The sequence below is a fragment of the Brassica napus genome, chromosome C3 (assembly GCF_020379485.1).
Source record: "Brassica napus cultivar Da-Ae chromosome C3, Da-Ae, whole genome shotgun sequence".
In the NCBI taxonomy this organism is placed as follows: domain Eukaryota; kingdom Viridiplantae; phylum Streptophyta; class Magnoliopsida; order Brassicales; family Brassicaceae; genus Brassica; species Brassica napus.
In genome coordinates, this window is record NC_063446.1 from 62,460,106 (window position 1) to 62,482,981 (window position 22,876).

Here is a 22,876-nt window from a genome sequence, read left to right on the forward strand (position 1 = left end):
TTAAGATTTATCTTAGAGTTTAAGATTTATCCTAGAATTTAGGGTTTACCCAAGGGTTTAGGGTTTAGGATTTAGGGTTTAGGGATTAGGATTTAAGGTTTAATGTTTTGCTGACGACGTTAAAAATATTTTTTTGTAATTATTACTATTTTTTATTTATTTATTTTTACTTTTTAATTTTAAAAAAATAATATAATTTGACAATATTTTGTTTTCTTTTTAAAAGATATCGAATATGAAATAACACAATCCTATTGGTCGGTGGTTCACGAATAAGTCTATTATTAACTAACGTGACAATATGAATTTAATTGGACCTTAAGGACATTGACTTCAACTTAACAGTACTGTACGAAGTAATATTGACTTGAGAATGCACACATTGGATTATGTTCAATTACAAAATGTCCCTGAATTGCATAGTGGAACCAAGTACAATTAGCCTTAATGAGCTAACAATTAGGCCCATATCTAGATGCAATTTTATTTTCAGATGACCTTCTTCCGACCAAAACCGAACACTTTATAAGTTCTCCACCGCTCTTTTCTCTCGAGGTCAGCTACCTTCTCGGCAGATATCTCTTAGAGCTTACTTTAGTTCGTAAGTTCTCTTGTTGGTTCCTTTTCAATCTAAACTAGTTCAAATAAAGAGAGATTGGTATATATATATATATATATATTTGGTCACCATCTTCTTTGTAACCTGTTTAGGGTTTTCGCCGTGGTAACATATCAATTTTCTATAGTTCTTATATCCATCTGCAGTTTCTCATGATCTTAAGCTGAATTTGTTTTTAAGTAGACATATATGTCCTTTACCCAATTTTTCTATCATTAGTATATCATCTTTTTGTTCCTCTCGATTCGACCTTGGATTTTGAGGATTGGCATAACTTTTACCTACAGTTTTTGTTATGATTTTTGTTCTTATTTTATCTTTTGAAATTCTTGCTTTTAATCGCTTTGGAAGATCTTTTGTGTTATGCTGAAATATATGGGGTGGATTTATGTCATATTGTGTTACATATGTTATTTCTATTAGGGTTTATGTTTTTTTTTTTTTTTTTTTTGCTTAAACTTTTTATGTTCTTGTTTGTTATCTATTTTCCGTTTAATGTTTGTTGGTTGTTTTACATTTTGTTTTTACCTTTTCAGAATGATAACTGCATTTTCATGGGTACCAAAAGGGGCTGCAAAGGCCATACCTGATCGTGCTGAACTTCCTTCTAAGGAGGAAATCGAAAAGCTCAAAGAGACTTGTGATCAAGTTTACAGTGAGGACGAAGAAGACAATACTGAGGATGAAAAAGAGAATGGTGAAGTTGCTCACGCGAAAACAATAGCAGAAGCTTTTGGAAAATCTTCCAGAAGCAAGAATGCTTCTTCTTCAATTGAGGTTGATGACTTAAATGATGATTTTATGAAAGAACTCGACATGGATAATTACGATGAAGAAGATTATAGTAAGTTGGCTTATAATGGTTTTAACTAAAAACCATTGGCAGCAGATGAAATGACTCCTTCGTTGTTGTGTTTCGATTCAGGAATTGAAATTCTTAGCTCCGGGAATGGAGGTCTTTATTATGCGAGCAATGAGATGGATCCATATCTCATGAATCATGATGTATAAGCTCATATCATTTATCTCTTATTTTCATGGAATATTATCGTATTTTGTACATACAAATAATATTATATGTGTTCTTCAGGATAGTGATGACTCAGATGAAGATGAGGACCAGACAATCTTACCAACCAAGTCAATAATTGTCTGCGCTAAGACCGACGACAATGATGCTAGCTATCTTGATGTTTGTCATATTATTCTCGCAGTTTTATTTATTTATTTTGGTCCACACACACGACATGGAGCTTATATGAATGCATGACCAGGTTTGTGTATGCGAGGAAACATCGAATGGTTACCCAAATATTTATAGTCGTGGTAGATTTGAATTGCCAACAGCTCCGTTGTGTACTGCTTGGCTTGATTGTCCACTTAAAGGAGGAGAAAAAGGTTAGTGATGTGTATTAATCATCAATCAAAGGATTATATTAACCAACCAAATTATTGGACTCTTCATTCTTGCTATAAGTTGATTATATCATTTGAATCTGTATTTGATTCCTTTTGCTTCGTATTGGCAGGAAATTTCTTAGCTGTTGGTTTGTATAAGAAGCCCATGATAGAGATATGGGATCTTGACGTTGTATGTGAATTAAACTGTATTTTTGCATATGTTTGTTTCTCTGACCAATCACGAGATTTATTGTAATATATGTTGTTTTTAATGCCCCAGAAAGACGAGGTGTTACCTTGTGTACAACTAGGAGGAAAAGAGAAAGGGGTGAGTAAATTAAGTTTTATTTTGATTTGATTGCAGCAAGAAAAAAAATGTATATATACGTTAATTTGATTTGCGGTATTTTGTTTTAGCATTACAAAGAAGGTAGCCACACTAGATCAGTTCTTGGTCTTGCTTGGAATAGGGAGTTTCGGTATGTCCCATGATTGATTATATATACATCTTCAGATTTGCTTCTTGATAGACTTGACTGAGTTTTCAATTTTATTGGGAAAAAAAGAAACACTCTTGCTAGTTCTAGTGCTGACAAAAAGGTTAAAGTTTGGGATATGGCTACTGAAAAATGTATGATTACTATGGAGCATCACACAAAGAAGGTAAGAACATGACTCTCGTAGAATGAGAAATTCATTAATTTAGTTTCATATATTCTCATGGTTTATTGTTTTCGTATGGTTCACAGGTTCAAGCGGTTGCTTGGAATCATTATGCTCCAGAAGTGCTTCTTAGTGGGTCGTTTGACCAGACTGTTGTATTGGTAAGTGTTTTATGTCACTACCTACAAAACAATATGTGAACTCACTAACTAATATTTATTGGTTTGTGTATATATTTACGTATAAATGTTTTAGAATGACGGAAGAAAGCCTTCACACTCGGGTTTCAAATGGTCAGTCATGTCCAAAGTAGAAAGCTTGGCCTGGGATCCACACAGTGAACATTCCTTTGTGGTGTGTTACATTTTAAATCATCTATATGATTTTCTTAGCGGTTTTAAAGACTTATTTGTTTTCATTTGTTTCACCTCTTTTATAGGTAAGTCTTAAAAATGGAACTGTAAAGGTTTTCGATGTACGTCAAGCCTCAAATTCAGCCTCTGATTTAAAACCAAGTTTCACTCTCCAAGCACATCACAAACCAGCCACCTGCGTCTCATACAACATTTCAGCGCCTAATGTAAGTAAAATATTAGTAATATCCCTTATCTATCAGATGACAACCAAGGTTCATATAAAATTAAGGGTGTCAAATTCCCATACTGTAGTGGTTTATTGATAAGTTTTTTTTCATGTTTTAGACGGCCAATTTGATCCGAAAAATTTGGATAACCACAATTTAATAGAGGAAAAAAATCACAATTTAATAGAGGAAATAAATTATTTCAAAACATCTCATATATATGTCAAGGTCTTTTTTTTAAACTGGACACTGACGCCTACTCTTTCTTGTGTCCTTGGTCCTTGGTCATTGTTGTGTGTGGTTTAGTGGTTTTCACTTATATCACTGTTTTGAACTAACGTAACAGCTTTTGGCAACGGGGTCTATGGATAAAACGGTTAAGCTCTGGGATCTTTCAGACAACAAGCCTTCATGCATTGCTTCTCACATACCAAACGCTGTAAGAACCAAATCAACAAATAAAAAAAAAGTTTTCATTTATCTTAAAGCCTGATTCTTAACTTGTTCTTATGACTCGAAACTTTTGCGTCGCGCAGGGAAGCTTATTTTCCATTGATTTCTCTCCGGATAATCCTTTCTTACTCGCTATCGGTGGCACAAGGGGGGATCTAAAAGTTTGGGACACACTTTCTGACACAAATGTCTCCCGTAGATACGGAAGCAGCCGAGCCCGACCATAATAGTCTTTAGTCAAGCTGTGAGATTGGTCTTAGATTCGAACACACTTAACCCAAATTTGGTTTTGTTTTATTTTTCATGTAGCATATAGAGCTAATGAGCAGTAAAAGAATTAATATTTAATCACTTTAGTTATACATCGGAAACATGGCGTGAAAACTGATGAATAATTTATAAATGATAGAAAATAGAAGAATCACGTTTCCGAAAGCAATATTTGAAAAACTTGTACGAAAAACACATACGAGAGGCGTTTAGTCTCCGTCACATCAAAATAACGGTGTTAACCCAAGCTTCTTGCTTAACGGCATTTTAACAGTTTAAAGGTCTTGTATGCACTTTTCGAAGTTTAAGTTTCATAATCAAAAATACTTTAAAACTTCAGGGTGCTTTATGCACTTCTTCTTCGTCGGGAAGCGCCGCTACACCTCTCACTCTCCATAAAATCCGCAGAAGCAATTTTTTCGATTGTTAAACCCTAAACCTCAGTTCAAACCCATAGTTCTTGTATCTCTCTCTCAAGCAAGCAAATAAGTAAGTTCTTTTTGATTCCTTCTCAAAGGTCTTTAGCTTTTTGAAATGGCCAAACCAAGTTATTGAAATTGAATGTGTCGGTTTAATCAAATGACGTAAAGAACATTACTTTCGAGGTGCCCTGAACGCAAATAACCGGTTTTGATTTCCATTGATAACGGCAGTTTCATGGATTCCAAAAGGGTCTTTAAAGCCAGTTCCTGACGCTGCTGAACCTCCTTCAAAGGAAGAGATCAAAGAGCTCATTGAGAGTGGAGCTTTCACTGCAAGGTGAGTTGTTGGTTTTGCTTTGTGAGGTTGATCACGCCAACGAGGATGAAGAAGAAATGAAAGAAGAAGAGATTAGTGAGGTTGATCACGCCAAGGCTGTAGCAGAAGCTTTTGGCAAGTCTTCCAATAGCAAGAAGGCTTCTTCTACTATGGAGGTTGATGATGTAGCTGCTGGAATGAAAGAACTCGACATGGATAATTACGATGAAGAGGATGATGGTACGTTTTGTTTTTGTTTGGCTCTTTGGTGTTTGTTCTGCTATTTTATGTTGTTGTGTGTTTGGACTTAGGCATTGAACTCTTCAGCTCTGGGCGTGGATGTAACGGTCCGGTTCCTGGCCCGTAAAATTTCCCAAAGAATATGGGCTTCTCTACGGCCCATTTAGTAAAAACCTAGGGTTTCCTTTCCCCTTTCCTATAAAAAGAGATGCAGCCTCCCTTTTTGCCTCATCACAAATCTGAAGCGAAGCTCTGCAGAGAATTCCCGGAGGCCGAAAACCCTAGCCGTCGAGCTCTCTCCCCTTCTATCCAGCGCCGCCTCTCTCTCTTCTCTCTTTCTCCCGCGCGTCGCTCTCTCTCTCTCTCTCCTCGCCGACACCCTCTCTCTCTCCTCGCCGTCGCACGCTCTCTATCTCTCTCTCCCTCTCGCCGGCGCCGTGAAGTGGTGGTGGTGACCAGATCTCAACCTTCTTAAATCTCTTGTTTCCAGATCCGGATCCAGATCTAGGCTAAGGTGGAGTGTCTTGAACCCATCTTGTTCTCATGTACTGTATACTCCTTTATGTTGGAGTTAGAGTTGATTAGACCCTGTTGAAAGCTAGGATGATAGATCATGATTATTGCTAGGATGTTAGATGAAAGGAACATGATGCATAAGAACCCTCATACTGATAAATGGGACTCGATGAACTGAATTGAATTGTTGTGGTGATGATTGATTGGTAGTTGATTCTAATATGTTTGGATGTGTTGTCCCATCTGTTGCTGTGATTGAAGTTAGGATGCTAGAGAGAAATAAATGCTAGGACGATAGACGAGTAATGATTATAAAAGTTATTGAAGTAGAACTTGAATGCGATGTGTATTGTGTGTGACACCGATAGCGGGTGGCGTCTAGTGAATTGAGTCCCAAGTACAAGTATGAATGAAAAAAGAAGGTAAATGGAATGGGAAGGGATAAGTGAAAATGATAAGGAAGTGAAAGGATAAGTAAAAGTATGAGAGAATGATGTTAAGGTTAAGCATGGGTGGGAAAGCATATAGAGGGTCTAAGGAAAGTATGTGGGGTAGTAGTCCACGCTAGGTATCCATAGGAGATGTGGCCAATCCACAAGAATATGGAAGCACCCATAGGAGATGTGGCCAATCCACAAGAATATGGGGTATAAGCCTAGTTGGGGCTACCCACTGTTGAAAAGGACGAAAAGATGAAAAGGAAGTGCATTGTAGGGTTTTTAGCTCATGGTCGGGTAACAGGGAGTTAAAGGTGTCATAGGATCGAGTCGGTCTGGTATGATGAGTCGGTTAAGTCTAGGGTTTAACGTGTGTGGCAATGAGTGAGTTCATTGTAATGATTGATCACTAGGTTGCTAGAAATGTATGGAATTGAATGTGGACAATTAGTGATGACAGTATGAAATGATAAAAATACATTACCTGATTGTAGTGGCTAGTCAGTCCTAGTTCCCGCATAGAGTAGTATAGAGTGTCATGCGGGCAGGCTGGTCTAGAGCCACTTCACTGAGTAACTTGTTGCTCACTCCTCCATTTCCATTTCCCTGTGCGCAGGACTGTAAGTAGAAGTATATGGATGTGGGTGTGATGGTATTTCAAAGAAGGTTATGCGCCCGTCGGCTCTCGGGACCAGTAACCGGACACGTAGGGTTGTCTAAATGAGTAGACACGTGTCCATAACGCCCTTTCGATAACCCCGGTCGGACGCCGGGGGATCGGGCCGTTACAATTGGTATTAGAGCGGGTTAAGATCCCTTAGTTCTGTCCTAAGAGATCGGCATTTCCGACGTTTTCAAAAAAAAAATAACTCGTTTTCGAAAAAAAAAAAAAAAAATTATTATTTCGTTTTTACTAAGTGTTTTCGGATTGTGAAAGGTTATTTGAAAATCCCACTATATCCATACTTCTATTATGGTTCTGATTGAAAATTTATTGGAGGATGTTTTCGCTTGACCATTACGAGTGGAGGATGCCGCGTATGCACTACAGACGGAGGAACACCAGGGAGTATGCCCAAAGGCGTCACTATGACATGGAGGGTAACTTGGTGCTACCCATGCTTCCGGATCCTGAAGAGCAGTACAAGGAGTTTCCATTCAAGTACCCGCACGAGCAGACTGTGAGGCATAAGGTGTTGATGCCACATTTCCAGAGGATGGCTATGGAGGAACGTCTACTGCAGGGCGATGCGAGGTTCCAGCTTGCAACCGAAGAGGGGCCCCCGAGGAAGCGTGGCCGTCCATGCAAGCCGCCAAGTGCAGCAGGGGGACCCCCAAGGGTGTTCTCCGGGAAGTGCCAGTGTGGAGTGCTGATCAAGAATGCTCAGGAGGACCGATCAGTCGCTGGATACACCGAGGACTTCATCAACCAAGCGAAGCTGTGCAAACCGAAGAATGCAGAGACGTGGTGCATATGGTATAAGAACGGGCTTCGTAAGGAACTCCAGGCGCAATTGAGGGGTGTTTTGGAGCCCCTGGAGTTCGCGCTAGTGAGGCGGATGACAGACTTCGCCATGGAGGCAGAAGAGAAGATTGCAGCCGATGTGGCCGCTCTCTCGAGCATGGAAGGAGGAAACCCGGGTAGGGACGTCGATGGCTATGAGGTGCCGGTCGGGGAACTCGCTAAGGGAAAGCGGGGGCGTCCGCGAAAACCTCCTATAGTGACATGTGATTGTGACGTACTGGTCCAGATGGTTCAGAAGCCACGCAAGGTGAGAGATTACCTGGAGGAGTTCTTGGATACGGCCAAGAGGTGTCAACCGAAGCCAGCCGAGGAGTGGTGTCATCTGTTTAGGGCTTGACTACGTGGAGATATTCGTGAAGAGCTTGTTGGAGTTCTGGAGCCTCTGGAATTTGCACTGGTGAGAAGGATGGCCAACCAAGCACTGCACGCGGAGGAGTGGCTGGCGGAAAGTGAGGCGGAGGCCGAGTATGATCGCGTCGCAGAGGGCGATGAAGACCTTGGATCCGAGACCCGCTGCCCCTCGCCATGTCAATGTGGCTAGACGATATCCTAGGGACGAATCGTAGGAGTAGGACACGTGTTTCGCTATTGGTTTTTATTTCATTTATTGGTTATTGGAGTTGGTGTTCTTTCCCTTCGTTACGGCATTCTGTGTTTTGTGCAGATGTGCTGAGTTTTCTCTTACAAACTATTGTAGGCCTACTCCTTTTATTTATGACATTCATTCGTTGGTTTTAAAGATTCCAGTAGAGTTATCACGCTTTGTATGCCTCCCTTGATTGTTGTGTGAATGTGTGATTCATTTCGTTAACGAACGATTGGTCTGAAAGATGTGGGCTTTGGAATTCGGGGACGAATTCCGATTTAACGGGGGAGGATTGTAACGGCCCGGTTCCTGGCCCGTAAAATTTCCCAAAGAATATGGGCTTCTCTACGGCCCATTTGGCAAAAACCTAGGGTTTCCCTTCCCCTTTCCTATAAAAAGAGATGCAGCCTCCCTTTTTGCCTCATCACAAATCTGAAGCGAAGCTCTGTAGAGAATTCCCGGAGGCCGAAAACCCTAGCCGTCGAGCTCTCTCCCCTTCTATCCAGCGCCGCCTCTCTCTCTTCTCTCTTTCTCCCGCGCATCGCTCTCTTTCTCTCTCCTCGCCGACACCCTCTCTCTCTCCTCGCCGTCGCACGCTCTCTCTCTCTCTCTCTCCCTCTCGCCGGCGCCGTGAAGTGGTGGTGGTGACCAGATCTCAACCTTCTTAAATCTCTTGTTTCCAGATCCGGATCCAGATCTAGGCTAAGGTGGAGTGTCTTGAACCCATCTTGTTCTCATGTACTGTATACTCCTTTATGTTGGAGTTAGGGTTGATTAGACCCTGTTGAAAGCTAGGATGATAGATCATGATTATTGCTAGGATGTTAGATGAAAGGACATTGATGCATAAGAACCCTCATACTGATAAATGGGACTCGATGAACTGAATTGAATTGTTGTGGTGATGATTGATTGGTAGTCACTACAAGAAAACACACCGAATTCCGACGGAGGTTCCGACGGACACCAAGGTCGTCGGACATTTGTGACGGAATACTGACAACTTTCCGACGAAATCCAAAAAAAATAAGTCGTCGGAATTCCGTCGGCCATTTCCGACGGTATTCCGACGAAATATGGTTCGTCGGAATTTTCCGACGACTTTTCGACGACATTCTGATAAAAAATGTAACCGTTGTAGTCGTCGGAAGTTCGTCGGTATATTCTGACGAATTTCCGACGACATTCCGATTAACAGCAAAGACGTCGGAATTCAGTCGGTATTTTCCGACGGAATTCCGACGAACCATGTGACCGTTGCCGACAAATATATATGACCGTTGTATAGCCGTTTGGGATTGGACAACTCCGACGGAATTCCGACGGACTGCTTTACATCCGTCGGAATTTCGTCGGAAAGTCGTCGGAGGTCCGTAAGCAATTTCCTATAAGTACAACCCCTCCTCATTCAACTCATTCACACTTCATTCTCTCTTCATTCTCTTTAGTCATAACAATTCCGTGAAAATCATGTCTTCAGAAGTTTATTATCGTTCGTGGATGGATAAACCTCATTTGGATCCGAACACCAATTTGCTTACGGAAGAATACGTTCAAGGGATAGGAGAATTCATGAGGCTTGTTCAACAGCAACCGGATGCAAAAAGTGGTATGTTAAGATGTCCCTGCTCTTCTTGCAATAATAATAAGGTTATAAAAGAATTTGATGTTTGGACTCATTTGTATATGAAAGGGTTTTCACGTAATTATAAAGTTTGGTACCTTCATGGGGAAACTGGTTATGAATATGGTAGTACTAGCGAACCTCAGCCTGTTAGTGAACCTCAGCCTGATATTAGGTTAGAAGAATCTAGAACGGATATAGATTATGGTGTAGGTACTGAGCAGATGGTACATGATCATTATAGAGGGGAAGAACCAAACCCCGAGTCTAGGAGATTTTTTGACATGTTGGATGCAGGAAAACAACCTTTGTATCAAAATTGTAGAGATGGTCATTCAGTCTTATCATCTGCAACTAGATTAATGGGTATTAAGACAGACTATAATTTGGCTGAAGAATGTATGGATGCGATTACTGATTTTGTCAAAGGTATTCTACCTGAGGATAACCTTGCACCGAGTTCATACTACGAGGTTCAAAAACTTGTTGCAGGTCTTCAACTACCGTATGAAGTGATAGATGTATGTATTGACAACTGCATGATCTACTGGAGAGCGGATGAGACACGGAATGTATGCAAATTTTGTGGGAAACCTCGTTATCAGGAGACGAGGGGAAGAGTTCCGATCCCATTCAAAAGAATGTGGTATTTGCCTTTGACGGAAAGATTGAAGAGGTTGTATCAGTGTGAGCGCACAGCAAAAGCAATGAGATGGCATGCAGAGCATTCCACAAATGGTGAGATTAGACATCCTTCAGATGTAAAGGCTTGGAAACATTTCCAGTCAACATATCCAGAATTTGCGGAAGAGAGAAGAAATGTTTATCTTGGATTATCTACTGATGGTTTTAGCCCATTTGGAAAGCATGGAAGGCAGTATTCTCTATGGCCAGTTATTGTGACACCGTACAACTTACGGCCGAGCTTGTGCATGCGACGAGAGTTTTTGTTTCTCTCAATTCTCGTCCCCGGGCCAGATCATCCTAAAAGATCACTAGATGTATTTCTTCAACCACTAATATATGAGTTGCAACAACTATGGGCGCATGGTTTTGAGACATACGATGTTTCGCGCAAAGAAAACTTTCAGATGCGGGCAGTACTTATGTGGACAATAAGTGACTTTCCAGCATATGGTATGTTATCTGGATGGACAACACATGGGAAGCTATCATGTCCATATTGTCAAGATGACACAGATGCTTTCCAACTAAAGAACGGAAGGAAAACGTGTTGGTTTGACTGTCACAGACGATTTCTACCACCTGATCATCCATACCGCAGGAGTAAGACTTCGTTTACGAAGAACAAGCAGGTGTTTGATGGTCCACCTGAGGAAGTTAGTGGGAAAGATTTGTTGAAGCAGTTTAGGTATTTTGATGCAGAAAGGACGCCAGATGTAGGTGGACATGAAAACATTCGAGTCAATGCGGTTGGAGAGCTACATAACTGGCACAAAAAGAGTATTTTCTGGGATCTGCCATATTGGGAGAGTCATCTATTGCGGCATAATTTAGATGTCATGCATATTGAGAAGAACTTCTTCGATAATCTGATGAACACAGTCCTTAACATCCAAGGTAAAACGAAGGATAATTTGAAGTCAAGGTTGGATTTAGTCGATATTTGTGATCGTTCTGAACTTCACGTTGATGAGAACGGTACGGCCCCTTTTCCCATTTATCGGCTAGATGGTGCTAGAAAAGAAGAGTTCTTTGATTGGATTACAGATAAAGTGAAATTTCCTGACGGATATGCATCAAATTTGGGGAACTGCGTTGATAGAAGCGAAGGAAAGTTTACTGGCTTGAAGAGTCATGATTGTCATGTAATTATGCAGCGCCTCCTTCCGTTTGCTTTTTCCGCATTATTGCCACGTAATGTTCATGAAGCAATTGCAGGGATTAGTGTTTTTTTCCGCGACTTATGCAGCAGAGTAGTGACTGAAGAGGGTATTAATAATTTGAAGACAAACGCACCAGTCAGCATGTGCAACCTTGAGAAGATATTTCCTCCATCATTCTTTGATGTAATGGAACATCTTGCTATTCATCTCGCAAGAGAATTGGAACTTGGTGGTCCTGTGCAGTACAGATGGATGTATATTTTTGAGCGTTATATGCATCATCTGAAGAAGATGGTCAAAAATCAAAGCAGGGTGGAAGGATCTATAGTGGCACAGGTGATCAATGAAGAAACTGCAATCTTTGCTGAAAATTATTTTCCACCAGAAGTGCAAACAAAACACCAAAGACCTGCTCGGCATGACGATAGAGGGGAGAGAGCAACATATCATGTTACTGTCCCAAGCATGTTCAAGGAAATAGGACGACTTAGTGGAAAATTCACGAAGCGGAGACTTACGGACACTGAGCACGCTCATTTGCAAACATATTTGCTCACCAACTGTGAAGATGTTCTACAATATGAGAGGTAAAAATATTTATTCATTTATTGTTAGATTAATATTCAATAAATTTATTTCATATTGATAATATTTTTGTATATAGTGTATATATGGCGGAGTTGCGTATGACTCACAGGCATGCAACAGAAGATGAGCTTCGACAACTTAGAGATAACGGATTTGCTGCGTGGCTTCGTAGTTATGTGAGTCATATATCATATTACCCTATGCAAATGATTAGTTTAAATTTAATATATATAAACTAATTAATTTTGCAATCATATATGTTTTTTTTTATAGGTGAATGATGGTTTGGCCAGAGGTCTTGTGTTCGATGATTGGATACGCGAATTTGTGCAGGGACCAAACTATGTGGTCAAATCATATCCTAAATTTTGTACGCGAGGATATGCATTCACAAGGAAAGGTCATTCTAAGACAACATATGATGCTGGTGTTTCATCTTCTTCTGGTGACGATGTCTACTACGGCAACATAAAAGAAATATTGGAAATCCAATTTCCTGGAATGGTTGGATTGCGTTGTGTAGTATTCTATTGTGATTGGTATGACACCACCCCAGATAGAGGAGTGAAGATTGATGCGTTTGGTGTTACATCAGTCCATTCGCGGCGGAAACTTCAATATTATGATCCCTTCATTCTTGGTTCGCAAGCTGATCAGGTATGTCAATCTATTCATAATTTTTTACCAATATAATTAATTAATGTTATATATTGAACTAATACTTGTATAATTGATATGTATAGGTGTGCTACATCAGTTACCCTCGGGTGACGTACAGAGATGATCCATGGGTTACTGTAACGCAAATCAACCCAAGAGGACGAGTGGATGGAACTTCTGATGATGATGAACCATTGCAACCAGAGTCTACCAGCAACGCCCAGGCAGTTGAAGATTTGGAAAATGTTCAACTCGTTGAGAATTTGACTGTGTTTGGACATGATGCTGTCGTACATTCAGAGCCGGAAGCCGAGGTTGGGGAGTTTGATGAAGATTCAGAAGATTCTGATTAGTTTTTTTTTTTTTTTTTAATGGTCCGTCGGAAATCCCTCGCAATATACCGACGACATAGCGACAACAACGAGTTTCATTGAAAATTGTAAAGGTCGTCGGTATTTCGTCGGAAAATACCGACGACATTCCGACGAACTTGCCCAGTTCGTCGGAATGGCGTCGGTATTTTCCGACGAAATACCGACGACATGTTTTTCTATAAAGTTTCAATCATAAAAATCTATAAATTTAGATGCCAAAACTATGAAAATAACACATAATAAGTGTTTAGTATAATATTAGATCGCAACCGTTCAAATATAACAACTCATTAAAATATTTATGTTTGCATATCATTGTTTTCATAACATCTCATCTTAACATTATATACTTATACAATCATATTTATATAAGCTTACACTACAAAAAAATGTTGTTGTGTATAATCGTGTTATAAAACATTTTTATTGTTAAATCTTTATGCAAATACTATATATATTATCAAAGATTTGGATTTTGCATTTAGAAACTTGAAATGAACACCCTAAACACTAAGTCGTTGGAATTCCGTCGGAATATACCGACGGAATGTGTCCGTCGGAAAATACTGACGGACACGTTCCGTCGGAATTTCAATTAGCCCGGGAGAACCAAACCGCTTGAAAATTTTCGCGAATCGGCATTTGGTATATTTTAATTATACCGACGGAATACCGACGAACCCGTGTCCGTCGGAATCCTCGGAAATAAAAACCCTTCTCCTTTCTTCTTCGTTATCTCCGCGGCCTCTCTCTCTCTCACAAACACTCCGGCGATTTCTTCTCCTCTCCGGCGATTCCGGCCTTTCTCCACCTCTCTTCACCGGCGAATCCTCTCCTCACCCTCATATCTCTTCCCCAAACCCCAAATCATGTAAGAATCATCCCAAACTTTTTTTTTATCAATTGTTTAGGGTTTTGGAAGTTGATCTCGGATTTTAGGTTGTTTGATTGAAAATTTTAGGATTGAATGGATAGTTTATGATATATAAGTTAGGATTGTTGTTTGGATTGTTGTTTTAGTTTTTTTTGGAACATTTTTTGATTTTTAAAAACGTTTTTTGATTTTAAAAAACGTTGTTTTGATTTTTTAAAACGTTTTTTTTTATTTTTAAAAACGTTTTTTGATTTTTAAAAACATTTTTTGATTTTTTAAAACGTTTTTAAAATTTTTAAAAATATTTAACAACATTTTTCTATATTTATAAATTTTTTATAATTTTGTATACATATATCTATATTTATAAAAATTTTATAATTTTGTATACATATATATATATATATATGTAAATCATGTATAATAAAAATTTTAAAATTTTTTATAATTTTTTTTAAGTTTCCACTAATAAACTATGTATAATAAAACGTTTTTTAAAAAAAAATATAAATATTTAACAACATTTTTCTTCATTTATAAATTTTTAACAACATTTTTCTATATTTATAAATTTTTTATAATTTTGTATACATATATATATATATATATGTAAATCATGTATAATAAAAATTTTAAAATTTTTTATAATTTTTTTTAAGTTTCCACTAATAAACTATGTATAATAAAACGTTTTTTTAAAAAAAAAATAAATATTTAACAACATTTTTCTTCATTTATAAATTTTTAACAACATTTTTCTATATTTATAAATTTTTTATAATTTTGTATACATATATATATAAATCATGTATGATAAAAATTTTAAAATTTTTTATAATTTTTTTTTAAGTTTCCACTAATAAACTATGCATAATAAAACGTTTTTTAAAAAAATATAAATATTTAACAACATTTTTCTTCATTTATAAATTTTTAACAACATTTTTCTATATTTATAAATTTTTTATAATTTTGTATATATATATATATATAAATATATATGTAAATCATGTATAATAAAAATTTTGAAATTTTTTATAATTTTTTTTTAAGTTTCCACTAATAAACTATGTTTGATGGGTTAATTTTTTTTTTTAGGGCCGAGGATGAAGCCTGCCCCGCAGCCCGTCTTCGACGTAGTTCGGTGAGCGGTTCCCGTGCATCGGTATCGTCTCATGACTCGGTTCCCGCATATATTCCCGCTCCAGCTCCCTCTGCCCCTCACGCTGCTGCTCAACAGGATCCGGGGGTCATGCCGGTTCATCTATTGGTTCAACAACCAGGTCGAGAGCATCTCCCGTTTCTCCAACCCAACCCACTACGAGGCCATAGCACTTGGTTAGTATTTTTTTTATTTGTACCGTTATATTTTTTCCTTTAATTAACTTGCTAACTTGTATTTTTTTTAAAGGTTCACCAAGTCGAAAAATGGCATTAGCCGGAGCATCAACCAGATGATGTACTCCATGCTCCGTTTTGGATATTCAAAGTGGAGTGTGATCCCTTCCGACGAACGAGAGTTGTGGTTTCGTCAGTTTGCGGTATAGTAACTCTTCATTTTTTTAAAATTTTTACATTTTTTTACATATATTTACTTATTAAATTGTGTTTGTTTTGTAGCAAGAGTTCAACTGGCACTCCGATCTTACGGAAACAGTCCGTTAGAAATTCAACGAAAAGGCCATGGACTCTCACACAAAGCAGATAAACGCGTGGAAGACAGTTTGGCAGAAGAACAAGAAGCCACGGTTCATCAACGGGACGGTGTGGGAGCAGTTGATAGCTCATTAGGAGAAGGAAGACACTGCAGAGACGTCTTCTAGGAACTCCAGGAACCGGAAGAGCGATCGTGGCGGGAAAGGTATGTATGTGCACAACCTCGGCGTTTGCTCCATGTCTACTAAGGAGGATGAACTTGTAAGTTTTTTTATTATTATTTATCTTTATTTTTTTAAATAAATATTTTATATATTTCTTGGCTAATAATGGCGGTTTTTTAGATCGAAGCAAATGACGGTAATCCCGTTGATCGTCTCCAACTCATTAAGGTGGCTCACACTAACAAGACGACGGGTCAAATTCAGGACCCCGTGATCAAAGGTGTAGTTGATTTGGTGGAAGCTGAGATAGTTTCTCAATCTCAGCCTCTCTCTGATGACGGCGACTCCACGAGAGCTTTAACCAACATGTCTCTATTGCAAATAAATGAGATGGTTGAAAAGGTAATTTTTTTTATTAATATATTTTTTTTATAATGTCGATTACTTACTTGTCCCTATTTACTTACTTTAAATATTTTTGTAGGCGGTTCCTAAAAGGAAAGGAGGCCGTTTAGTTGGGTTGGCCCGTCGTGCTTCTTCGTATCCGGCATCTTCTTCGCAAGCTCCGTATGCCGATCCCATGATTCTCGAGGAGCTACATGACAAAGATGAACGGATTGGGGCATTGGAGGAGCAGAACACCACTATCCTTTCGGAGAATGCCATTATCCTTGCTGAGTTGGCATCCCAGAAGAAGTTCAACACCGAGATTATGCAGAAGCTAGATCGTTTGATGTCTTCGAGTTCATCTTAGTTTATTTCGGCTTTTTAAAACTTTCGGAATATTTTTTTTTTCTATTTCGGTTTGTATGAATTTTAAACTTTATGAATGTTTTTTTCCTATTTCGGTTTTTATGAATTTAAATTTTATAATATTATTAGTTTTAAATTTCCGATTTTTTAAATTTATTAATATCAAAAAATATATAAAAATGCAAAATTAATTTGTAAAAAAAAATGGGTATATACCGACGGACAATGGTCGTCGGAATATACCGACGGACATATATCCGTCGGAATTTACCGACAAACCACATTTCCGTCGGAATATACCGACGACCATTGTCCGTCGGTATATTCCGACGAACGTTGTCCGTCGGTAATATCCGACGAACGTGGTTCGTCGGTATAGTCCGACGGATATATGTCCGTCGGTATATTCCGACGGATATATGTCCGTCGGTATATTCCGACGACCATTGTCCGTCGGAATAAACCGAGGAACACTCTACATCGGAATTGTCCGACGAACGTTCTTCGTCGGTACGTTGTTTTCCGATGAACTCTGGTCTCGTGTATCCGCATCGTAATATCGTCGGAAGTTCGTCAGAATGACGTTTCTCGGTATTCGTCAGAAAGTCGTCGGAAGTTCTGACGAAATTCCGACGAATTTTTTTTTTCCGACGAAACGATACCGACGGACGGGTTCGTCGGAAATTTGTCGGAATCGGACTATTCCGACGATTTCGGCCATCAGAATCCCCCTGTTTTCTTGTAGTGAGTTGATTCTAATATGTTTGGATTTGTTGTCCCATGTGTTGCTGTGATTGAAGTTAGGATGCTAGAGAGAAATAAATGCTAGGACGATAGACAAGTAATAATTATAAAAGTTATTGAAGTAGAACTTGAATGCGATGTGTATTGTGTGTGACACCGATAGCGGGTGGCGTCTAGTGAATTGAGTCCCAAGTACAAGTATGAATGAAAAAAGAAGGTAAATGGAATGGGAAGGGATAAGTGAAAATGATAAGGAAGTGAAAGGATAAGTAAAAGTATGAGAGAATGATGTTAAGGTTAAGCATGGGTGGGAAAGCATATAGAGGGTCTAAGGAAAATATGTGGGGTAGTAGTCCACGCTAGGTATCCATAGGAGATGTGGCCAATCCACAAGAATATGGAAGCACCCATAGGAGATGTGGCCAATCCACAAGAATATGGGGTATAAGCCTAGTTGGGGCTACCCACTGTTGAAAAGGACGAAAAGATGAAAAGGAAGTGCATTGTAGGGTTTTTAGCTCATGGTCGGGTAACAGGGAGTTAAAGGTGTCATAGGATCGAGTCGGTCTGGTATGATGAGTCGGTTAAGTCTAGGGTTTAACGTGTGTGGCAATGAGTGAGTTCATTGTAATGATTGATCACTAGGTTACTAGAAATGTATGGAATTGAATGTGGACAATTAGTGATGACAGTATGAAATGATAAAAATACATTACCTGATTGTAGTGGCTAGTCAGTCCTAGTTCCCGCATAGAGTAGTATAGAGTGTCATGCGGGCAGGCTGGTCTAGAGCCACTTCACTGAGTAACTTGTTGCTCACTCCTCCATTTCCATTTCCCTGTGCGCAGGACTGTAAGTAGAAGTATATGGATGTGGGTGTGGGTGTGACGGTATTTCAAAGAAGGTTATGCGCTCGTCGGCTCTCGGGACCAGTAACGGGACACGTAGGGTTATCTAAATGAGTAGACACGTGTCGATAACGCCCTTTCGATAACCCCGGTCGGACGCGGGGGATCGGGCCGTTACAGTGGAGATCTTTATTATCCGAGTAATGAGTTGGATCCATATCCCAATGATGCTGCTGTAAGCTACCTCCACTCTTTCTGTTTGTGTTGAAAACTTAATTGTAGTTCAATGTTGTTTATATGGAATATAAATTAATATTCTTAGGATGACGATGATGATGAAGATGATATTGATGATACGACAATCAAGCCAACAGATTCAGTGATTATCTGCGCTAGGAATGAAGATGAAGTCAGCCATTTAGAGGTATATGGTCAATATCCTTCTTGCTGCTGTATGTTGAATGTTGGGGCTCATATGAAAGCTATCTGTTATTATCAGGTTTATGTGTATGAGGAATCATCTGATGGCTCTCCAAACATGTATGTTCATCATCGCATTATTATACCGGAGTTTCCCTTGTGTACTGCATGGATGGATTGTCCTCTTAAAGGAGGTGAAAAAGGTTACTGTACTCTTTTGTTATACATCAGTCTCGCCACAAATGGAATATCATTTTAACAATGTGTTTTGCTTTACGTATTGGCAGGGAATTTTGTATCTATTGGCTCAAAGGAAACGCCGACAATTGAGATATGGGATCTTGATGTTGTAAGTACAAGTAACTCCGTCTTTGTATGTTTGCTGTTATCTGTAAATAGACTGTTAATAAGGTTATGATATTGGTTTCAGAGGGACGAGGTGCTACCTTGTGTACAACTAGGAGGAGTAGAGGAGATGGAGATTATTAAGAAAATGAAGAGCAAGAAGCAGGGGTGCCACATCAAACTCCTCTACTTCTCTCTTCTTCTAAAGTTCATGTCAAAGTCATTTTAATTTTACTTTTGTGGTTTCTTTTAGAAATATAAAGAAGGTAGCCACACTGATTCAGTACTTGGTCTTGCTTGGAACAAGGAGTTTCGGTACGTTTAAAGCTATATTACTAGTGCCTATGATTGTAAGTTTCCTCTGTAGAGTGTCTGATTATCTTTTAAATTTTATTGGATGGAAAGGAATATACTTGCTAGTGGTAGTGCCGACAACAAGGTTAAGGTTTGGGATATGGCTACTGGAACATGCAAGATTACTATGGAGCATCACACAAAAGAGGTAAGAACATGACTCATAGGATGATAAATTCAGTTGCATATTTATTTTCTCATGGTTTATAGTTTTGTATGGCTCACAGGTTCAAGCGGTTGCTTGGAATCATTATGCTCCAGGTGCTTCTGAGTGGGTCGTTTGATCAGACTGTTGTATTGGTAACTGCTTTCTTCCATGTTTTGTTTTGCATTTTTCAATCTTGTACTGACAATTACCATTAATATATGAGCTTGTATATGATGTTGCAGAAAGACGGAAGACAACCTTCACACTCGGGTTTCAAATGGTCAGTCATGTCTGACGTAGAAAGCTTAGCTTGGGATCCCCACTGTGAACACTCCTTTGTGGTGAACTACACTTTCCTTTTCTCTTTTACTAGACAATATGATGGGATGGTTTAGCAGTGTTAAAACATTTTTTTTTTCTGATCAACCGTCTCTCTTAGGTAAGTCTTGAGGATGGAACCGTGAAAGGTTTTGATATACGCGCTGCACATTCAGGTTCAGATTCTGATTTAAAGCCAAGTTTCACTATCCAAGCACATGACCAAGACAAAGGAGTCTCCTCCATCTCATACAACATTTCTGCTCCCAATGTACTTCTATCTCTCTCTCTCTCTCTATTGTTTTTTTTTTTTTTTTGTAATGAGTTCTCACCATTTATGATCTGTGATTAACAGCTTTTGGCTACGGGTTCTATGGATAAAACGGTGAAACTTTGGGAACTTTCGAACAATGAGCCTTCATGCATTGCTTCACACAAACCAAAAGCTGTAAGAACCAATCAACATTTAATCTGTTTTTGTAGTTTCTGCTTCTCTTTATTCCTAACCATTCTGATGTTGTCATCAGGGAGCTGTATTCTCCATTTCATTCTCAGCGGACAACCCTTTCTTGCTTGCTATTGGTGGCTCAAAGGGAGAACTACATGTGAGTAGAGAGATTAATACAACTTTCTTTTTTTATTAGTGAATGTAACTTATGACTATGTGTTGCAGGTTTGGGACACACTGTTGGACGCTAATGTCTCTCGCAAGTATGGAAGCAAACAATCTTGAAAATTCCACAAGGATCGCTTGTTTCGTTGAAGCTGTGATGGTCGTTTGATTCGATCACACTCATGCCAAAAGTTTTGGAGTTTCTTTTCTGTTTTTTTTTCTCCTCTAGGTTTGTTTTATATACTGTGATTATGGTTAATCGTGTAAGGGTGTGTCAGCTTTTATATGTTTGTTAAACTCTTTTTCAACTTGTATCATCACATGTTTTACATTTGTGTATGTATTAAGTTCATGCGTTCTATAATGGTGAAGTGAAATTATGAATTTAATTAATACATTTTATTTAAGGTAGTGGAAAATAGATTGAAAGTAGTTTGATATCTTACTATGAAAAGAAGATGTTGGATCTGTGCTTGTTGCCTAGTAATCATACTTATGCATTCATATGACGCATAGATTGTTCACGAAGTGCCAGACGTGACATTTTCTTATGAGACTTTATTTTTGTGAAATAAACTAAAAATATATAAGAAACTCGAGTGATACAGTGAAATTAGAAGTAATGAAACATCACAAGAATTTACTAACCTTAATTCTCTATTAATTTTTTTATTGGTTGAAATATGGTTAAATGTATAGATAAAATGTTTTCTTAAAATGACAAATAAAATGATACGGATGGAGTATTGTAGTAGTGTTTTTGCTAAAAAAATTATAAATTCTTGACAAATATATTCGATAGCATATGTAAATAGACTGTTTTCATATTTCTTTGATGAGTTACTAATCAAATAACAATCGATTTTCAAATTGAGCCAAAAAAAATTCCTATGAGCAATTTTAAAGTTACGTGGGAATGGGATCTTTGTTGAAGGTAAATGTAATTAGTGGGAGGTTAGGCTATGATTATTGAACTCAATGCGGATGCACTTAGAGATTATGCATACGCACTGGAAAAATACTGCAACCGGTCCACAATACCCAAGTCACTTTTAAAGCGCGAATTTTCATTAAAGGTTAAAAATACTGCAACCGGAAAAATACTGCAACCGTTAATTCATCAATATTGAAACTCGATGGACGTATTAGTCAAAGTCTCAATTTTAAAGAAACTTGTGCTGTGTTCCAAAAAAAAAACTTGTGCATCATGTCAATGAACGTATTAGTACTGTACTAGTTATCTACTCGACAAATAACATTAGATGGTGATGATAGTTTAATTTTTCTGTGACTTTCCACAAGAAATTGGTTGTGTTATTTTTTAAGATTTTTTACTATGAATTCAAGACGACATGATGACTTAATTATTATGAATTCAAGACGACATTTTGCATTCAATCCCTTTTTGACAACAAAGATTTGTTATAAAAGTAACACATAAGAAACAAAATCACAAAATAACATTTACTAAAAGGTATAAATATATGTATATTCCTAATTTTAAAATTTTATGATTTAAAGTTTACAGTTTAGGTGTCTGAGTCTAGGGGTTATGATTTAAGGCTTTTTTTTGTTATCAGTACAATATACTTTGTCACGACTTTGCATACTAAATTGTGAACTTTTTAAATCTTTTATCAAATTTTTTTTTGTGAACTTTGTGTCTATATGAACGGTACGTGTAATAAAGTTAATTACGATCACATCGTATAAGATTGTCCGTTCTTGTATTTTTAGTTCGCGACACATGTATGACCATAAATATGTTGATAAGTTTCTTGCATGTTTGAAACTCTTCCATATATATATATTGCAAACACATGCCTTTTTTAGTTCATAACACTACAAGAAAACAGGGGGATTCTGATGGCCGAAATCGTCGGAAATTCGTCGGAATAGACCGATTCCGACGAATTTCCGACGAACCCGTCCGTCGGTATCGTTTCGTCGGAAAAAAAAAATTCGTCGGAATTTCGTCAGAACTTCCGACGACTTTCTGACGAATACCGAGAAACGTCATTCTGACGAACTTCCAACGATATTACGATGCGGATACACGAGACCAGAGTTCATCGGAAAAACTACGTACCGACGGAGAACGTTCCTCGGACAATTCCGACGTAGAGTGTTCCTCGGTGTATTTCGACGAACTTTGGGCGTCGGAATTTACCGACGGACAACGGTCGTCGGAATATAACGACGAACCTCGTTCGTCGGTATATTCCGACGGAAATGTGGTTTGTCGGTAAATTCCGACGGATATATGTCCGTCGGTATATTCCGACGACCATTGTCCGTCGGTATATACCCATTTTTTTACAAATTAATTTTGCAGTTTTATATATTTTTTGATATTAATAAATTTAAAAAATCAGAAATTTAAAACTAATAATATTATAAAATTTAAATTCATAAAAACCGAAATAGGAAAAAAACATTCAGAAAGTTTAAAATTCATACAAACCGAAATAGAAAAAAAAACATTCCGAAAGTTTTAAAAAGCCGAAATAAACTA

At 38.2% G+C, this 22,876-nt stretch overlaps 1 protein-coding gene and 1 pseudogene across 1 annotated transcript; both read left to right on the forward strand.

The window, feature by feature from the left end:
- The first annotated feature begins 241 nt into the window (after positions 1-241).
- Positions 242-5,409, forward strand: LOC125583784 (annotated as a pseudogene).
- A 13,182-nt stretch (positions 5,410-18,591) lies between these two features.
- On the forward strand, positions 18,592-20,481 carry LOC106355283 (uncharacterized WD repeat-containing protein C17D11.16-like). Its single transcript, XM_048749857.1, has 12 exons — positions 18,592-18,615; positions 18,663-18,786; positions 18,871-18,932; positions 19,014-19,022; positions 19,182-19,243; positions 19,334-19,430; positions 19,493-19,582; positions 19,673-19,819; positions 19,870-20,019; positions 20,104-20,196; positions 20,276-20,353; positions 20,422-20,481. The coding sequence occupies exons 1-12, from the start codon at positions 18,592-18,594 to the stop codon at positions 20,479-20,481; spliced, it is 996 nt and encodes a 331-aa protein (XP_048605814.1).
- Positions 20,482-22,876: the final 2,395 nt, after the last annotated feature.